Raw genomic sequence first — 21,655 nt, 5'->3', positions numbered from 1 at the left:
AAATAAAAAGCATTATTTGGATCAGTTAAAGTTAAAAAAAGTTTAAAACAAAAGGGAGTGTACATGCAACACTCAACCACTCACATGGTCATAGTTATTCCTCTTCTTGTTCAGTCAATGATTAATACTTCTCTCCACAACCGTAAATCTCTTTCCCAGGGTACCACTGACCTGTGAGATATATCTGTGACCTCACGTTTTTACTCATAACACACACATTGATGCATTAAGCCGCACATGCACCACAAATCCTCTTAACACAAAAACACGTTCATTGACATTTGCAGAAATAGTTTGCTATAAAAACATTCTGAAATGAATTCTGCCTCGGCATGCTGTGAGTGACATATGACCTCCTACAAGGTCATCCCAGATTCCTACTCCTGCACCCGTCAGAGATCACCCAGATTAGACCGATGTCAGCCACCGCCGGCCGAGCTGCCTGCATATATCCATTCTTGTGTTCTCGGCTTACTGCTGCCACGGACAAGGTTGTTTAGCAAGGAGAGTTGACCTTTGGGTTGAAACAAAGAAAAAACCTGGTGTTGTGCACTAGATTTAGGTATCATTGTTTGAGTTTTTCAGGCCATTTATCTGTGTTTTTGTATTGAAAAACAGGTGCAAAAAGATCAACAATACAAAACTCTTGAGGGTTAAATCGGATTATAAAAAAAATATTTTTAGAACCTGTAGTTTAAGCATTTATGACTTATTTCAAACTCAAAACTTTGCTTTGCTTGCTTTGAGGGACTATTGCTCATAATCAGAAAACTAATTTACATTTTCTCTTCTTTTTTTATTATTTGTAACCAGAAGCATATTCAAAGTTATACTTATTGCAAAAGGATCTGGATTTTTTCTCAAAACTGCTTTTTAGTGTCCTCTTGCAGTTGGAATAACACAATTTAGCTTGAAAGTCTTTTTATACTTTATAGTTTTCTGATCAAACTGATCAAAACATAACACATGAGCGTAAGCTGTATGTTCCAAATCACCTTTGTGAATCTAATTATAAAATCTCGGTGTGCTGCCCCTAAAGCTCCGGTCATCCTCAACGAATTAAACTGGACCCAGGCGCTGGAGAAGGTGTTCATTGAGAACCGTCGGGACGACAGCTCTCTGCGCTGGCAGGTTTTCGGCAGTGCCACAGGAGTGACTCGATACTACCCAGGTAAGCTGCAGGGAACCAAGTCAACAGTCTGCCTTATAACTCACGGCAAGATAAAGTCTAAATTGACCCTAGGGGCTCCTCCGCTGCCGAACATTGGCAATCTCTTATCAGATGGCTGTACTGGTGACTCAATACACAGAACTAAATTATGATTACTTTGATATAATCTGATAACAAATATTCTACAGTGCACTGAACAGCTTATAACTTATTTCCGTGCTCTCTCCAGCCACTCCATGGAAGGCGCCCAACAAGATTGACCTGTATGACGTCCGCAGAAGTCCTTGGTAAGTGTCATCTTTATTAGGATCTGGATCAGAATCAGTGTGATTTCATTATTTGCCACTATTGCCACTGTTAATGCCCATTGGCCATATTAGGGAGCATTTGGCATATTACAACTAAACTACCTCTTATTTTGGTCTCAGTTATCCTAGTGAAGTTGAGTGTTGAAATGCGTGAGTTTTGGCCACCAGTTGAGTCAACCTTAGCATTAAGATCGGATGAGATTCTCTCGCTCAGAGCAGACACTTTCTAACTAAAACAAACAGGAGCAGAGAGTGCAGATATGTAACTTGTTACTGGACACCTGGGTTGTCAGCAGAAAAAGTCACTCTGCTTAGAAATGATGACTAACTGTTGACCTTAGTCCTTACACAGGCTGAAAATACATCTGATGTTCAATGTCTGTGTCATTGCCTTTGCTTTTTTCCTGTTATATTCAAAATAATTAGTTGTCACTTTATCATCTTAAGTCTTTGCTCCATGCTGGAGTGACAAAGAGTAACATACCAAATATTTTTGAATGATTGCATGCATTTGTTTGGGTAATACAATGCATCTATAGGAAGAACGTTTTAAATATATATATATGTTTTTGGTCTATAACTTAACATTTCAGTGCTTTGTAAATGTTACCACATAATCCAAAACAATAACTCTTAAATGCAGTCTTTCATTTATATTCCTGTACAGTGCTCCAACTCGCCCGGAGCTAAATAAAGAATATTGTTGGGAAATGGGATTAAAACATTTCCTCGCCCGTATTTATCTCAGTAAGTGATAATGTTGGTGCATTGTCTTTTTCTACAAGGATAGAGCAAGATGGGGGCTAATGTTATTGTTTAAAGGTCTCCTATTATGCTATATTTCAACAATATATAGTAGAGCAATATCTATACAAAACGTGTCTGTGAAGTGTTTTGCTCAAAATACAAAACAGATCACCCATTGTAGCCATGCCTCATACCCCTCTATTTAAACCCTGTTCCTGAAGTGCTGATTCTGTGACTGTCGCTTTAAATTTGATCTGAGCTGAAGCTTCCCATGCCCCTTTGGAGCGTTATGATCTCTCTGTCTGAAGAGAGAAGTTTCTAACGGAGAAACTCAGCTAAACACTGCCGTGATTAAACGCCATATTATGTTTCAAACCACATCAAGCGTTATTTCCGAAACACTTCTCAGTGTTTACCACTATAACAGACATTATATGTATTATATATACAACAACTCTAAGTCCCTGCTGCAGACATCCTGCTGAATACACACACACAGAGGTGCTACGCAAGGGGATTCAGCTCGCGACTGTATATGGGGGAGGAAGGGTTGGGACTTGTCAAGTGGGAGGGACGTTGCCAGGAGTTCAATGTAAAGCCAGCCCACATTTCCAATATGATGTCATAATGGCAGAAATTCTGGATCAGCTCGTTTGTACCCCCTATTTAGAGATGTGGGTAAGGAGGAAAACAGAGAGGGCTGTATTTTCTGACACTTTGTGAGTCTCCTTACACACCGGGGACACATATTTATGTATAAAAGACATCAAAAAGTGCATTTTGCATAATAGGGGAACTTTAAGGCTCCCACCATTGCCTGTGGTACTCTGTGCAGCAGCTGATCCCTGCACAAAGGGCCAGGGCAAGCGAATATTACGGGCTGGTCAGAACTATGCTGCATTCGGCCAATCAACCCCTCTACCCCCGCCCCATCTTCTTGTCCACCCCTCCTCATTCAATCTACCTGCCACTGTCACATCGGCCCTGCCTGTTGCCTGGTTACAGGTTGGAGTGGACTGTACATAATCATGACAGCCATGTTGATTAGACCTGACCTCGTTCCATCTCTGTCTCGATCCAACTCGAGCTGAGTGGCTTTTTGAGGTCAGCCCAGGCTGTCACATGAAGTCAACAAGCTCACACCAAACAAACAAAAGACTAGCAGAGGAAGAAGTGTTATGCATTGTGATGAAGTTTGTTTGAAACTTAAATCCAAAATGCAAATCTTTAAATGTAGCCACGTCTGAAAGAGAATAAATAAATTCATTTTAAGGAGTAAAGTTTAACGTCTCAAGGTTCAATTTATTCATCCATAAAAACATGGAAATTATAGTGCTCCAATTCTAAACAAGCAGTGCTGGTTATAAAAACATTAGAAATAAATACCCATTAAATAAAACCATTGATTAAAAAAACAACATAAAGATATATTCCATTATAAAGATGTTTAAAAGAATCAAACCAACAAAAACTACATCAGAACAAACAAACATTTAAATGGATTTAGTTTACAGCTTCCTTCATAAAGTTGTGTACTGTTTTATCTATTGTTGGAGTCAGTAAAATGAAAAGTGATCGCCTATTACCGCCATGTATCCAGGTGTTCCCTGACAATGTAATTAAGCTAACAACAGAAGTCCCCCTTATGCTTCACTGTCACAGAAGCCGACCGCCTAAACATGAGCAATGCTGGAAAACACAAGGCACTGTGTAGCAGGATAAGTTAAAACATGGATTCTGTCTCTGATCTGTCAGCGCTACAACCACAGTACACCCAAGTGTAATTCTCTTACACATGTTTTGACTGGGGGACTCCTCCCGGGGAGACAGGAAGGAACAAGGAAGCCGAAAGATGAGGGCGGCTGCTGAGCGACAGTGTGACAAGGTTGGACAGAGGAAGAGGCGTATGTTTGCAGGAACACCTTGTCTCCCCCCTAGTCTTCCATGTTTGTCACTCCTGTCGGGCGTTTTTTTAATTTTTTTTATGTCAGAGCCTTTGACATTTTTTTGGCCGTTGCTTAGCAACTTGTGCCCAGCCGCGCTGAGGAGCGGGGCCGAGGTGGCAAGGAGTGTCATCATATGTCAGGTCAGCCTTGTTTGATTATAGTCTAACTGCTGTCTCCTCGACTGACACTCTGCAGAGCGGACGGCCAATCACACACGTTACAAAAACAGTCAACGGGGGTTAGCTACGCCCGTCATGTGTGCTTACATGAGATAGCAGCCTCTGTCACGAGGACAGAAACAACAATATGAGCAACAGCTAAGATGAACACCTGGCATGCACAACACTTATAATGAAATCAAATTGATGTTTAAATTCTACTAACTTTTTGCGAAACGTAATACAAACTTTGGTTGTACACAACAGCTGCTGTGCATGTTTTTCTTTCTTTTAAACTGAAAAGGGAAAGGCGTTTCCAGGGGAAAAAGTTGGGTTACATCTGAGAGCCGGCCTTGCTCAGAGTCGCATTGTCAACTTGCTTGGTCCGTGACTGAAGCACGCATATTGATAATCAGTACAAGACACAAGTTACAATAACATCAGAATGCCTAATGATATATTGTGAGTGTAATAATGAGTGTTCTGCATAATGTCAGACACACAGCAAGTTATCTCACATTGGCCACCATAAGATAGAATCATTAAGTATGTTGGCTGAGTTTTTTGTCGCCTATTATTGATATTCATTTAAATATTTATATTAGGTCTCGAACAATACACTCACTGATTGAATTCAATATTATGCACGATGCTGGGTTCATAATAAAAATGCAATTCAAAACAACATTGTATTCTGTCACTGCGGAAATAAAATACATTTAGGTGTGTCAAATACCATTTTGCCCAAATAAGTCAAAACAATTGCTCAGGGCAAACGTATAGGTTTAAACAACATACAAGCCAAAACTATTTTAAATTCATAAACAGTCAATAATGTCCAAGCATCTAACATACTGTCTCATTCATCCTCCCATACACCCCTCAGCAGTCCTCCCCTCACAAACTCCCTGATACATCAGATCACATGAGCAGATATGCCCGATAGATCCTGGATGATAGCTACTGGAACATACACAGATGCAATCGCAGGAACATGTTTCAGTCACGTTTGCACTGACTCTGTCTCCAGTGAGAATCCCCCAGTCAAAAGTGTGATTTACAAAGTGAGTGAAAGCAGGGGCCAGGGTTCACGGCCAGTTTGTAGCATAATAGACCTGTAGCTTTCCTGGGATGGATGGATGGCGGCGTGGCTGACCTGGCCAAAGCTGTCGAGGTGCTCCTCTGAGGATAAAGATTGGAGGACAGCCTGACTCCACAGATGGGCTCTCTTACCGTCTGCTCCCCCACCAACATCCCCAGGAAAATTAATGGTCCAGTCAACACACTTAATTGTCTCCAATTGCTCTGACATTAATTATTAACATTTGTCCATTATAATGTCTGTTCGTGTTATCAAGGGAAGCGAAGCAGAGGGTGAAGTGAGGCAGAGCGAGAGGGAGAAGCAAAGGGGTGAGGAGAGAAATAACCAGAGACAGGCGTGGAGTCCCGCTAGCCAAGCGTGGCAAAGATCCCATTACCTCCCAGTTCACAACAGCATGTATGCTATATCACATATTGATTTCTTTAAAAAGTCAATCTAACTCTTTGTAAATATTAACACTGCTGATTTATCCTTGAAGCTGAGGCTCTCACCAAAATACCATTCCCAGTGTGTTCTTCTTTAAATCTCTTTAAACTAATTCAGGTAAAAGCAGAAGCAAAAGAAAGCCCAGTGTGGTTTTAGTTATTGGAATAAAGTTGAGACCAGGCTTTAGCATCCACATAAAGTATTTGACATTTTGGTTTGAACCTGAGGTGAAAGACACAGCTGGGGACTTTTTATTCGATCTCAAAGAGCAACAATTACAGAAAAGTATTTGTCAAATAATAAATGATGCTGATTTATTCCAATATGCATGACTAATTTAATATTCTGTGCTTTTTAGCAAAAGGAAAAGTGTTCGTAAAATTGAGTCTAAAATGTTATGTGTTCATCTTGGGCATAACCGAAAATATGGAAATATGAACCTTGGTACCAACTCTTCCAATAATCAACAGAAAGTGGAATAAATAAATGGCAGACAACATCTCTTTCTCCTGCAGGCTCTCTGGGCACTGTCCTCCAATATTTTTGTAATCTTAATTCAATCTTTATTCGGCTGCCACATCCACAGGAGCACTAAGAGAGCAGCAGTCCATAAAATAATAAGCCCATCAGCACAGAACAAATCCACACACACGTGAGCATGCAGACACCTACACACACACACACACAAACACACACAAACACACACACACACACACACACACACACACACACACACACACTCGCTGTCTTTCTGTGTTACATATAGTTCTGACATTATTCTGCTGTTACTTTGCATACTTTAACTGTACATGATGGATGAATATCAGAGCATAAACTGTAAAGAAAAAGGGACTCGTCGAGTGAACGGAACACATACAATACAAATTAGACTTTATGCGACTCCAACAATTATTTATACAATGGACATGGATAAAAGAGAGTGAAAAACACACACAACTGTTAACACAAAGCAAGCATTTGCTGCACTCTTACATTTGCTTAGAGAAAGAGACACCACATATATCATGCAACATGTATCCATGGCATGTTTCTGAAATGTATGTGGCAGATAATTCATTCAACTTAAATGTAATGCACAGCACTTTGTCGAATGGGTCAGGGTGCATAAACACAATCTCCTGAGAGAGTTAGCCCACCGGCAGTGTTAATGTATTGATTTTTACAGTGCTGTGCCATGATAAAACTATTTCATGAATTCCAATGAGACTGCTTCACCAGACTGCTGCAAAAGGAAAAAAATACAATCACAGCGACGCAGAATATGTCATTGTGTTCGTTGCTTGTATAATGCATTTCTTTTAGAGTGATGGCAGGTGCTGGCGTGTTGTAACAGTGGCATGGCTGTGAATGTTACTGCTTTAATCTCTTCTCATTTGGAGCGATACCTCGTTCCACCTCAGTGTAAAGAGCAGATCTCTACTGCACACACGTGTAGGACTTTATCCTTACTGTACATATTGTTATATGTACACGTTTTTGTCATGACCTACATGTCTTACGTTATGGCTCTGGTATTTTCTAATAGGCCTACAAGTCATTTCTGCTGCTGTGGCCAGACTTGATTTTCAATTTAGTGGTTTAATAATATACCATTAAATTAAAGAAGGCATTGGCTTTTTAATCTCAGGCAATAACATGTCATCTGCTATTAGCTGTTATAGTGCATCGTATATTCTTTGCCCAAGGATAATTTCCCTGATCAATGAATCTTATTAATTCAGTTTTTGAACAATCAGTTGGTATATAAGATTTCATAAATACTTTCTTAAAGTACTTTGAGGTGATGATATTTTGTTTGTTTTGACTGCTTAACAGTCCAAAACAAAAAAATCTGTAATACTTCACATTTTAGAAAAGATGTAAGGCATCTGTGAACGGTTGATAAAAATAAAAAAACAGCACGGTTTCTGATGTACATTAAGTTTTGTATTCCATTATTTGGCCACTTATTCATTAAATACATCCAAATTACTTGTGACTATTTATCTAAAAATATTTTTGCAATAACTATAGCTGAACCTTGTGTAAAAGTTTTTATTAACCACCTGGCAGTTAAACTTGCTTGGTCAACAAAGTAGCCACCACTGCTCTTGTGATGCAAGGTTGAATATTCACTTGAATATTACTGTCCACGATAGACGGGTAAAAACCAACTGAATTAAATCACATAGAATTTCCCATTAGTTAAGACTCTTTAAAGAGCTGCCAGAGAAGAAAGCCAACAGGACTGACACATTGTCATATGTTAATACAATGTCTGTATAAAGTGCTCTCACCAGCTATGATTCAGCCCCAGTGGTTCGATAGCAACCACGAGTGAGAGAACAGACCGAGAGGCCACAGGCTGATATGTTGTGTCTGCCGGCTGATGGCTGATGGTTCTGTCGCGGTGCAACAGAATGGGCGACGGGGCTCAGTTCAGCACCAGCCAGGCCCATCTGCTTGTCACCTGGCCTTGGCACGCAGGAGTCTGGGTAATGACAGGGAAAGAATGGCATCAGTGGGCAGAAGCTGAGAGGTAATTACTGACTGGAATCCATGCAGAAACAACACATCTGGATCCATGAGTCAAAATGTGGAAAATTATACACTGATACCTGCTTCAATTCACAATTTTTATCTGTCAGAACCGCATATCAGCCTGGAGACTAAAAATCCTTGACTCCATCCCGCACTCTCTGATCCTGATGTTCTATGCTGAGAGGCACAGAGAAAAAATTGTAATTCAGGCACTGGATAGGGAGAGAAAGAGAGCAGCGCTGATACACCAAGACAATCTGTGGGGAGAATCAGCCATGGCAGCACTATAGCTTCAGTGTTGAGTGACGCTATCCTGGCTCATGTGTTACTCTCCTCTACTCCATCACTGCTCACACATTCCTCCTAAACCCCATTACTGATGATCAATGCTGCTTCTTTCACAATTGGAGAGAGATGATCTGCTTGAAAATGATATTTTCTCAGCAGATTTTAGGGCCAACGTTAGCACAGTTCTCGATTGGGAGAGTTTACATTGGAGCTGTGGAAGATGACCTATAATGACTACTAGTAATAGAAGACCGCATTGCCTTATAATTAACATTTAGCCCCTTCAAAGTCCCATTTATGGACTATTCTCCTCTGTGAGAAATAGACTGACCAGAGAAGTTAATGAAATCCTGCAGGTTGTTTGCAGGCATCAAGCATCACCAAATGACCCTCCTTCAATCTCCAGCAGGGGTGTCTCCCTTCTTGAGCCTGGGGGAGTGGATACGTGGGCCACATTTTGACTGAGTTCCCGTCCTGCATCGATGATCGCTTTTACAAACCCCATCCACTCGAAAGAAAGAAGCCGCCTCTGTGTGGAGTCTCAGCACCCCCCCCTACCTCTCCCTCTCACTCCCTCAAATTAAGATTTCAGTAATTAAATTGATAAAAGTCATGCATGCCAATATGCCTCATGGTTCCAGACCTGATTTCATACGCCACACAGTTGTGGAGGGCTGCAGAAGTTCTACCTTTGATGTGGCATTTTTTATTATTGAAAATAATTGGATTCCCCCCGCCCCCCCACCACCACCATCCTCACTCTCTCTCTCCCTCTCTCACATACACATACATTTTGTTCACTTTGGGCATGCTCAGTTAATCGACCTCTTGCGATGCAGTGCCGGTGCCGAGTCCCTGTTCTATCTGGGGGGGGGTTTCAGGCAGCTTTTCAGCAGAGCGGGGCGCAGGTTGTGTCTGAAAAACGGATTTGGGCAGCCCAGGCAGTGTGCTGTGGGACGTTATTTCAACACGGGTCAGGGGTCGTACTGCAGGTTGGAGTGGCTCCTGCCAGTGAGTGGGGGCAGTGAGACTTGTGGGAGCATTGGTGAAGCCTACCGGGGCTCTGTTGCTCTACCTCCGTATCAGCTTGGCCGAGCATAAGAAAAGAGCCTCTCTGGCCCACAGGCAGCTGGCTTCTCTCCACGCTCAGTGGAACGACTGATAATCAGCAGAAAGAGACCCCTGATGATTACTCTGCCTCTGCCGATGATGGCTGCTAACTGCTTTCCTGCTCACTCCTCAGAATGTCAAACTAGTCCTCACATTTGAAAACACCCTCCCCTTTTGCCTTGTGCCATAGAAAAGCCTACAATGTCCATCAATCTCAGCCTCTCTTTGTATCAGGGGTAAATGTGAGTTTAATTGCCACTGGAACAGAATGAAGGAATTTTTGATTTCCCACTGTATTTCATCCTCTATCGACTGCAGACAGATGCAATGTGCGCGCCTTTTCCAGGACACAAGATGTCTGGCTTTGCTAGTCTCTGCCTTGTGGGTCGCCGCTGTGCCAGGCATGACACAGAACCGGAACAGCCCTATCTTAGTAGTTGCTTTGCTGCAGAAGCATAATGGTCTCAAACAGCTTGTCTCTCTCCCCAACAAAAGATCCGCCAGAGTAAATAATGTGTTGGACGCCCAACTGATGAGTCATCAAAGGAGCTGAACGTCAGCTATTTTATTTTACTGACAGTACTTAGCTCAGCACAGACTCTCCACAGCACAGGTCAACACAACTCAGGCTGCTCCTTCAGAAGTTTATACAAATTTCAAGTGACTATGTATAAAGCAAAATAAACTTTATGGGTCGGCGTAAGGAGACTGCAATAAAAAAACATTTTTTAAATGTCTGCTCATTTAAAGTCATTACATTTTCAAGAGTTGATCATTCTGCTTCTTAAAATAAATATCACTATCCTAAATAAGTAGCACAGTGCAAGTAAGATATCTTCACTACAGGAAAGTAAGGTTTGGTTTGGGAAGAGCTATTCGAGGTAGTATGTCAACCTGACATACTACCCCTTTTAAAGAAAGAAGAAAGTAGTAAATTCTGCAAATGTTTTAATTAAATAATTAATTAAACGTGAATGTTAAAAACCTGTTAAACACATACAGTAATGCAGAAATCTCATCCCTTCTAAAAACAGATTTTTGGGTTATTGGTACTGATAACCAGTTCCCTGAATCCTCTGTTTACAGTACATATAGCAGTTTAACACCTTTTAGACTTAGAACTGGGCTCTACAGTGATGCGCTTAGGAGGCTCCACAGCTCAGTGCAGGCCACTTTTTGTTAATTAGTTATTATATACTTAGACCATAAACTAGCAATTACTTTGGCTTATGCAGTAATTATTTAGAGTTGGCATTGTTATTCAGTAAAGAGGAGTATCTCTGTGAAGTCATTCGACAGTAGCTGTAGCCAACACTGAAGTATATAGCACAACTTATTAACTCTTCTAAGCACATAAGCCTTTTCAGTCTTCTGTAGCTTAAGTGGGCTCAGCCATGGTCGCTTCATATTATCATGGCTCAGCTCATTGTGACTGGCTCCTTTCTTTACTGCAATTCTCCCAGAGTATGGAACCAAATTAAAGTCCGTTCTTTGTGTCTTTTGTACAGGTATATTCAGGGTGCATCTTCTCCAAAGGACATGGTCATCATTGTGGATGTGTGAGTATCTTACTCCTCAGTCTCTCTCACTGCCTCATCCTTCAACATTTCCCTTTGGTGGGAGTGGATGTCTCCTTCAAAGGGGTGCTAGTGCCACCTGTTGGTCTGAGCACCTCTGATCATTTATTCACATTAATTGAAGTCCACCTACTGTCTTATCACCATCTAAAACATTCAGATGTAATTATTAAATGTGTGCCTATACATGAAAGGATTTAGTGAGAAAGAAACCAGTTTTTCACAAGTTAGGAAAATGTGCCCTATCTAGTATCACTGCACTGCTAAGTGCTTTTTTGCATTTTTACAGGAGTGGCAGTGTCAGCGGACTCACTCTGAAGCTGATGAAAACCTCGTAGTTGATATGCTGGACACTCTATCAGACGACGACTATGTGAACGTGGCTAGGGTAAGTAGAAGCTTGCATCATGATTTGTGATTAATGAAAAAAATCACTCCTGAAAGCACAAATATTTTTTCAAATTCATTAATAAATCACAATCAAGCAGTAAATGCCACAGTGTGCTTTTACTGCTCCCAGTTATTTGCCAGCAGTGGAAATACTGCACTTCCCTCATTTGCTACCACAGTATTGCTACCGTTGTCCGTGAGGGATTGTGCCGAGTCTTTCTTTCCCTGTCTGCTGATTGCTACGTTTTCTATTAGGACTTATGTTTAGGGAAACATTAACGTTATCCTATATTGCAGGACAGATAACACACACACACACACACACACACACACACACACACACACACACACACACCCCCACATGCTCTGTGTGGTGGCTCTGTTTGGAGACTTCCTTCGGTAATCCTTCCTAATCCATTGCTCTTAGCCACTGTATGCCTCTAAATCCTAGCTCTAAGAGCAATAAATGAGCATGGTAATCTGGGTGGGAATGCATCTAATTTTCAACCCACTAAAGAAGTGAAGGCTTACAAAAGCTTGCTGTGAAATATTTGCAAACACACAAAGACATAAACAACCAAAAATTAACTGAAAATAATCAACAAACACCGCCTCTGGTATCTAAATGTTTCAGCCCTTCACTCATGACAAACCGTGGCCTCAATATTGTTATGACGATAGAATTAGTCATAATAATAGAGATTTATTTCAAAGGATTTTCTTTTTTTTATGCATCATCGATTAAACCAATCTTTTCTACATCTTGTTTCATAACTACTGTTTTTTTCCTAACATTTTAAGACTGTGATATTAAGAAATGACACAGTGATGAATATTGAATTTGTGGCTCTGAAAGCTTTTGTGTATTTGATTTTGATGGCTGACAATTTAAATATGACACAACACCAACCCATGAGAAATGTCATCTTTTCTCGCACATAATGTTTTACATCACTCTGTTGTGAAAATGTCAGTAGATTTGTAGTTGACCTTCAAAAGGAAACAGCATTTGAAACCTGCTATTACAGACATACTGTAGCTGCTAATATTGTGTTATCATATAGACATTGCACACAAACAGAAAAATACAGGCCACATGCACGTCCATACTCCTCACACAAACCTGTGCACACAGTTTTAGGATAATGTGGTGGATGAGATGAGACAGAAGATATTACCTTGGCCGGGTTTCTGCTCGGTGGTTTGTGTGGCGTTTCAGGTGCACCTGTTCTTTGTGTGGAAAGTTGTAATTACCAGGGTTTACTGCCAGCCAGAGAGTCACTGGGCAGCTTACATCTGCACACACCTACGTATGCATCCTGCCGCCATGAACTATGCACACACATACAGAAACACACAGATATACAGAGTCTTACAACATATGAACACTTTTTTTTTTGGTGGTGTTTTTGCAGGTTGTAATATAAACATTCAATATGCTCGTGTGTGTTTGTATTTCCCCTTTCTAGTTCAATGAGAAGGCTGATGCAGTCGTTCCATGCTTCAGGACTCTGGTCCAAGCCAATGTTCGGAACAAGAAAATCTTCAAGGAGTCTGTCATGCATATGCAAGCCAAAGGAACCACAGATTACAAGTCTGGCTTCACATTTGCCTTTGAACAGCTTCTCAATGTAAGAGCCAACAAGCCTTTTAGAGAAGGGCAATGCAAGGGTGAATGTTTGTCTGTGTGCGTCTAGAAAGCCTTCAATAACGCGCTGGAACTCTGTACAGAAGCTCTAGCATGTTATTACACATCCTGTCAAATCCGGTTAATTCTATCTGAATTAACAGTAATAAACGCTGCTGACAGTGAGTGGTCCATGTTTGTATAAGACATTTCCAGAGTTCTGTCATTGTCGAAGCTCAGTCTGATAATAACTGCTGTTGGGATGGAGTGGCGCTAACACTGCAGCAGCCAGCGCCGCGGTGAGGCTGTCAGCAGCAGGTGTCCATGGCTCTCCACACAGGTGCTGCCTCAGCTCCGTATGCTGCTGTGTATTTTAAGAGGCTGCCGCCCTAATGGGCTCTGATGGGATGATTGATGAGCGCAGCCCAGAGGAGATCAGCCACAGACACTTTATATTCCTCTGGTGGGCTTGGAGGCATAGAGCCAAGTGCCAGCTGCCCCCCTCAAACCCCCTCTCCGCACCTTCACTTGCCAGCAGAATGAGAAATAAAAAGGCCTGTTTAATCGCTGTCTGTGGCAAACTCACTCCCATGATTGGTGGCAGAAGCACAATAAAAATATGTAATTGTAGCAATATTATTTATCTTTATTAGAATCTTGTCAGATTGACATGCCTCTGGCCTGCATATCAATGGCAGCTGCTGTGCAGGCAGGCGGGGGAGTTGGTATCAAAGCTGAATGCTAAAGACGTGTGCCTGGCTATGAGCATATAGTGCTGAAATAAAATGTAATTTAATTTTAACGCTAGAGTTATTTTGTATTGTTAAAATGACAATTACATTTTGATATTACAATTATGACAATGTAAGGGAGGAATCAACTATGAAACTTTATAAAACAGCTAAAAAGGAAGGTTTGATTTTTTCCGATTGACAAAGGTTTACCTCAGAATAGAGAGATAAACCTTGCCAGGATAAATCCCTGCTTTCTATTGGCTCGTTATACAGTTTGATGAAATGAAACTCTCTCTTCTATATTGGCAATTGTCAAGGTTAACCATCAAAGTTTACAAATAACAAACAAAACAACCATAAATGTATCTTGGACAGTACAATCATTTCCTTATTTAAATATTTGATGTAGTAAGAATACCAAATATAAATCATATCAAATGTGGAAGACCTAATCCACATAGAAAGAAGTTCAAAAAACAATCCTCTACACCAGTGATGGACAATCATTAACTCTTTTTCTAGTTATATATGTAAATATATATAATCCTGGAAGCTGTTATCATATCTGCCAATAAAACTGAATAAATATGTTTGACATATTTGAAATTTGAGACATCTTTTATGATATAAATTGATATGTATGATATATGACATATTTTGTGTTTTATGAGCTTCCTCTTTGCTTTTATGATAAACTACCCAAACAGTTTGAAATGACATGTCAGCATGATCACCTTCCTCTGTGATTCGTGCATATCCCCTAACCTTTCTCCGTTGCTCTTCCTTTGCTCTTCCTCTTCATGTGCCACAGGAGAGCAGTGCCCCGAGGGCCAACTGCAATAAGATGATAATGATGTTTACAGATGGCGGGGAGGATCGTGCACAGGACATCTTTGAGAAGTACAACTGGCCCAACAAAACAGTGAGTCTTCCCCATAAGGCTGTTATCTCCTCTTCTACATCGCTCTGCCAGCCCGAGAGATCATGCATGTCCAAAAACTGTCTAAGGAAGCCCGTTTTCCCTTTCTTACTATCCCCCATATTCTGCTGACGTTGTCTCATTATTGCAGAGGCAGTTGTGTTAGTTAGACTGTCCAACATGCCAAGCAATCCAATCTGTGCACATAGCATGCTCTCCAAGCTTTATTTTTGTCCATTTTGATTCCGTTTTTTTCATCTCTTTGGCATTTCTTCCTCTCTCTCCTTCTGTCTGTTTCTCGTTCTTTCTCTCCTCTCATGTCTTTTGTGGTTTTGCTGCTGGTGTTAACAGCTCTGACCTGCTGACTAATTAGCCACTTTATCATCGGAGAGTAAAAAATTACAGCCAATAGATACTGACTTTCATCTTTCTCCCAGTCTGTCTTTCACGCCACCCGCTCCTCTCCCCACTTCACAGCCCCACAAATATTTATTCTTACATCCATTACTATCCGGTTCCCTCGTGACGGCTGCTGTCATACAGAAATAATCTGCAGTTTGACATCTCTTTCACTGCAGCCTAGAAAGAGACACTTGTGTGAGCTGACTGAGGCATTGTAGTTTTCACATGACAGTGACCTTATTGCCATCCATGAGGAGGTTGCTCATTGGTATTGTTTTGCTCTATTAACTGTCTCTCTATTTTTCTTTTCTTCAGGTTCGTGTTTTCACCTTCTCTGTTGGCCAGCATAATTACGATGTTACTCCTTTGAAGTGGATAGCTTGTGCCAATAAAGGTAAGTGAAAATTAGATGTTCATCAAAGCATGTTTGTATGTTATATATAAAGGAGGAAAACAAGTTGCTACATGGTTGGTGGTTCCTTTCCACATTGCTTCTGATAGCGATTGTATATATAGATACATTTTTTCATCATACTCAATATCCATTGGATACCTCTGAGCAATACATAGAATAAACACTAGACACACAGGGTCAGGACTTCCTAACAGTTACATCCTAGTGCACTGTGCAGCCCTATGCCTCAAACTTTTCAAGTTCCACTAAGCTCGCAGTAAGTATGCTGTTAATGTTCTGAATTCAATACTATACAACACTGAATACTATAGAAAATATATAAACTCACTATTGAAAAATCCAGGGCACCCATACTACATGTATACTAATATAGTGTTGAAATCAGCAGAAGGAAAGCTAGTTAAAGTTAGCAATTAGCAGCCAGTGATCTGAAGTTGTGTTGACTTGAATTATGATGCACTCTCAATCTCTATTCAGTAAAAATGACTTTTGGGCAAAGGTAAACAAACATGTTGATGATGTTCAATATAATATCTTGTAAAATGTAGTTTTTGGCAAGAAACTTGGATAATTACAGTTGTTTAAAGGAGATAATGTCATAACAATATAAAAAAGATAAAGGAAATTATGACATGTTTAACATCCTTATAATAACAGGATGTAAAGAGCGTATCTTGATGAAAATTCCATACCTCCCTAAAACATTTAAATCTTGCAACCAGAAAAGGGGAGCAAAACACACTGGTTTTTCAAATCAGAGGAAAATTACTCTTTGATTCTTCTTCTTCTAATATGTATTCTGTTAAAAACTAAATATTAATAGGGCAAAATAAAATATTAAAACCTGCCTGACCCATTACAAGCACATCCTCATTTATCTAGCTGTGTTTGTTTTACTGTATGTGATGTTCAAATCGTTATTTTATTAAACTAAGGCAGCCACAGTCCCTAAAATAACCCAGAAACAGGCAGCTCTGCCTCTGACAAACAGTCTGAAAACCCGTGTGATTCAGCTGCTCTTCCTGTTAGCTGCTTTGTCTGCATGAATGTCATTTTGACTCATTTGATACCAACCTAACTCAGACTGATGTTGCTGTGCTCAGTTCGGTACACAGTTATTTTTCATAATCCATAACAGCCTTCTCTCCCTCTTTATTGTGGCTTGATTTAATATTGTTTCTCGGTGTTGCAATTTGTCTGAAGCTGTTCCTTTATGAGGCCTTTAGCTGTGTGTAGGAAGCCTTTACCAATGGCTGCTGCTGATTAGGTTATTGCCGTGGAGCGAGTGCTTCAGAAGTATCTTCCCAGAAGTTGTTATTAATTAGCGGGAGGAGTCTGGTAGCAGGGTGATTACGGTGCCATCTCCCTGTCAGGCTGGGGAAAGTCCAGGATTACGCCTCTGTGCCAACATGCTCTCTGCTGTTCACCACTGTAGTGATTACCATGGTAGTATAGTCTATGCCAACATAAGACAATAGTGTTGACACATCAGCCTCAACGGAGCTGTCCTCTCATATCTTCACTACTTATTACTCTTTGGTATCTCACTCCAACAGAGCCAGCTCTCTGACACTTGAACAGGCCCTAACCCTTCACCCGGAACATACACACATTCAACAAACAGCAGACACACACACACACACACACACACACACACACACACACACACACACACACCAGAACACTTGGAGATGCTAGCTGTTGTCTCACTTGAGCTTCTCATTTTAAGAAGAAACTAACCTCCTTGTGACTCTGAGGACAATGAACCAATTTTGTCATGCTCTTGCACAGAGTAACACAATCCAAAATGAAAAGGAAGGGTTGGAAAAAAGTGAAATGGAGAATAAAAGTAGCAAATAAGATACACTGCAAGTGTTGTCTATAATTGAAAAACTGGATATTTGTAGAAAGTAATGCATGCTGTCTACATACGAGGAAAATGCATGATGACACTGTACACAGAATCAAGTACACTATACATGTATACGTTTCTGTTTTTTGAGACACAAATGACTTTATATACCTAAGGATGATGTTCTAACAATAGAGAGGTTTATGTAAATGAGTTCCAGAGAGAAAATAGGTTATTGATTCAATTCATAATTGCTCCTCACACAGCAGCCGTTTATTGTTAACCTGAACAGCACAGAGGAGATCTACACCTCGTCTCCCTTTTTAGTTACCACCTATATTTTCCTCTCTACACATCTCACCGAGCTTTGCCCTACGCCCACAAGTGCCCTCTCTCTGGCAGGCCGCCAAAAGAAATGGAACAAACTACTGCTTCATACAAAACTATAAAAAAATAGCTGTGCTCTGTGTGTGTGTGTGTGTGTGTGTGTGTGTGTGTGTGTGTGTGTGTGTGTGTGTGTGTGTGTGTGTGTGTGTGTGTGTGTGTGTGTGTGTGTGTGTGTGTGTGTGTGTGTGTGTGTGTGTGTGTGTGTGTGTGTGTGTGTGTTTGTCAGCATGCTCAAATGTGCAAATGAATGAGACAGAGAAAGTAAACTTCGACATAAACCACTGTGGCACAGTGCACAATGTACCAAAATAATGAGAGTCATCTCAGCCTTTTAACATTCTGGGGATGCTGTCTCCATTTTGCCGCTCTTTGAATAAACACTCATGGCTTTAATAACTTGGGGAGCGGCGTGGTTATTGACCCAGTCGGTCATTCTCCTCCATTCCTAATCAGCAGCAGCAGTGCCTGGGGCTCAGCATTTCCAGTGAGCCTCTACATTTACATCCTACAGCGTGAACACGAGTGTGGAGAGGTCAACAGCCACCAACTCTACCACGCCTGCTGTGCCCAACACCATCACCTTGAGAGGATGGTGTTACGTGTACTTAATAACATGGAAGAGAAATGGATTGCTTTTGTACATACTGTGACTGTTTAACCCTTGTAAATGTGAACGGGGTATGATACAGGCAGGCTTCATGATGCAAAGCGTTCTGTTGGAGCAGTGCATTGATCCTCTTCTCTTGATCTCCAGGTTACTACTTTGAAATTCCATCCATTGGAGCCATCAGAATCAACACCCAGGTAAAGTGTGTAGAGTGTGTACAAGCTATTTAACACAAATTCATGAATCAACAAAAAAAGCTACTATTTGTAAGGTTTTATTAACAGCATCAAGAGCATTAATATAGCAGCATATGACATTTTGCTATGTAGGTATTTCATGGAGTTTTCTCAACGTGAATGAAGGAAATCACATATTAGGTATGTGTAGCTTCCCTGTGCCGTGTCTGACCATGCAGGCATGTTAGTGCATGTGAGACCTGTGGGTACACAATGGACGCTGCATATTAGTTGAAGCAGATAATGTCGTCCAATCAAGATTGTATCGGCACTGCCACTAATGCTTTAGCCAATTTGCCCAGTGGCCATTTTCGGAATCACAGCAAACTCCTTCAGCATTGTAAAATAGACATCAGTAAAACTGTAGACAGAACACCTCTAACTACAAACATGGGAAATGATGACTCTCTATCTCTCGCCCCTGGCTAACATCGTCACTTTTTCCACCGTTGCTAGCCGCCGGCTCAGCCACTGCTGTATTGAAAACCGTGTTGAAAACCTTAAAGCAAGAACCTTTTCCATTCTTCCTTCACAGTTACTTTGATTATCATTATACAGATTGTAGATAAGCTTTAAAATATTCCATAACAAAGAGGCAGAAGGCAACACAGCTGGACGTCAACAACAAGGAAGTGACAGAGTTGAGGATAAAGTGAAACATAAAAAAGGGTTGTGTCTTTCCATACCAACATTTCTGGATGCTGTGACGCTCTATCGCTCTCTTTTTCAAACACACATACTCAGGGCCCTGACACCCCCCACTATTGCTTGAGGCTTTACGAGCTTCTCGAGGCCCTTGGAATAACCTCATTCCAGCTGTAGAAATTGACTCAGTTGCTGGGTGGTGGAGGGGCTACTGCACACCCCTCCTCCCCCCTCTCTCCCTTCCTTTTCCTCCCCCTCTAGCCGACCCCCCCTCATCCCGGTGAGCGATCAGGCCCAAAAATATACTGTCAGCTGTTCCATTAACTCCGGCATATTTATATTCTGAGAACTGCCTCTTACTTTAATAGGTTTTCTGAAGGTGGGTGACTACAGCTCTCTGTATAAGGCCCAGAAGACACATTATTTAATTGTACTCTGCCCCTCAACAGCGCACACTCATCACACAGTCTCACTTGACTAAGATAGCAATGTTCAAATAACAGATGGCGCATAGATGGCAAAAGTATTATTATTCATTCCGTCCTGAGTCATACAATGATGTCGGAACACTGGAATAGTTTTGAGAATATAGCTCGATATTTTTGTGCTTCTACTTAATTATTTGAGATAGAAGTTTCAAGTGACTTGTGTAATTCATTCTTTCTACTTTGTGCAGTATTTCGGCAGAGCAACAATAACAGGCCAGACTTTCGGATGTTTGTCTTTAAAGGGAACATACTGATGAGTTCCCTCTCTGTGTTACCCAGGATCACAGTAGCATTTTATCAACACACAGGGATGCTGCTAGACTCTCACATACACTATATAGACAAAAGTATTAGGACACCTACACCTTACACCGAAAGGAGCTTTTATGACATCCCATTCCAAATTCTAAGGCATTAATATGATGTTGATCCCCCCCATTGCAGCTGTAACAGCTTCCACTCTTCTGGGAAGACTTTCTACAAGATTTTGAAGTGTGTCTGTGGGAATTTTTGCCCAGAGCAATTGTGAGGTCAGACACTGATGTTGGACGGGAGGGCCTGGCTCGCAGTCACCGTTCTATTTCATCCCAAAGGTGTTCAATGGGGTTGAGGTCAGGGCTCTGTGCGGGCCAGTCAAGTTCTTCCACACCAAACTCATCCAACCGTGCATTTATGGACCTTGCTTTGTGCACTGGGGCATAAAGTTGGAAGCATAAAATTGTCCAAAATGACTTGGTAAGATGAAGCATTAAGCATCCCCTTCACTGGAACTAAGGGGCCTAGGCCAACCACAGAAAAACATCACAGAGCATTATCCCTCCAACACCAAACTTTACAGTTGGCACAATGGGTTTTCATGGCCGAGCACCTTCATGCAAGCCTTACATCACCAAGCACAATGCCGAGCGTCGGATGGAGTGGTGTAAAGCACACCGCCACTGGCCTCTGGTTTAGTGGAAACGTGTTCTGTTGAGTGACCAACCACGCTTCTCTATCTGGCAGTCTGATGGACAAGTCTGGGTTTGGCAAATGCCAGGACTGACTGCCATGCCATGAAGCTCCTGGCACAGTTTTGGTGCTGATATTAATGCCAGAGCTGGTTTGGAACTCTGCAGTTATTGATTCAGCAGAGCTTTGGCCACTTTTACGCACTATGCGTCTCAGCACTCGGCGACCTCGCTCGGTAACTTTACGTGATCTGACACTTCTTGGCTGAGTTGCTGTGGTTCCTAAACGTTTCCACTTTGCAATAATACCACTAACAGTTGATCGTAGAATATCTAGGAGAGAAGAAATGTCATGAACTGACTGGTTGCAACGGTGGCATCCTATTAAAGTTCCACGTTTGAATTCAGTGAGCTCTTTAGAACGATCTATTCTTTCACAAATGTTTGTAAAGGGGCTAGCCTAGCATGGCTAGGTGCTTGATTTTATACACCTGTGGCAATGAGACTTAATGAAACACCTGAATTCAATGATTAAGAGGAGTTTTTCAATACTCTTGTCTATATAGTGTATCTCCACTTACCGACTCTTTATGTTTCCTTGATTGTTCTTGCCAGGCGGAACATTTCCCTTA

The 21,655-nt window shown here is 41.2% G+C and overlaps 1 protein-coding gene across 1 annotated transcript in view; it reads left to right on the top strand.

Moving 5' to 3' along the window:
* Positions 1-21,655, top strand: part of cacna2d2a (calcium channel, voltage-dependent, alpha 2/delta subunit 2a) — a 129,425-nt gene that overhangs the window by 89,418 nt on the left and 18,352 nt on the right. The window contains 9 exon segments of the mRNA XM_063910462.1: positions 1,040-1,171; positions 1,401-1,458; positions 11,306-11,356; positions 11,664-11,704; positions 11,707-11,762; positions 13,234-13,395; positions 14,937-15,047; positions 15,762-15,840; positions 18,855-18,904. Of these exon segments, the coding sequence (XP_063766532.1) occupies positions 1,040-1,171; positions 1,401-1,458; positions 11,306-11,356; positions 11,664-11,704; positions 11,707-11,762; positions 13,234-13,395; positions 14,937-15,047; positions 15,762-15,840; positions 18,855-18,904 (740 nt within the window).

Source organism: Eleginops maclovinus, chromosome 20, assembly GCF_036324505.1.
Source record: "Eleginops maclovinus isolate JMC-PN-2008 ecotype Puerto Natales chromosome 20, JC_Emac_rtc_rv5, whole genome shotgun sequence".
Lineage (NCBI taxonomy): Eukaryota > Metazoa > Chordata > Actinopteri > Perciformes > Eleginopidae > Eleginops > Eleginops maclovinus.
This window is presented reverse-complemented; position numbering and strand designations above follow the sequence as displayed.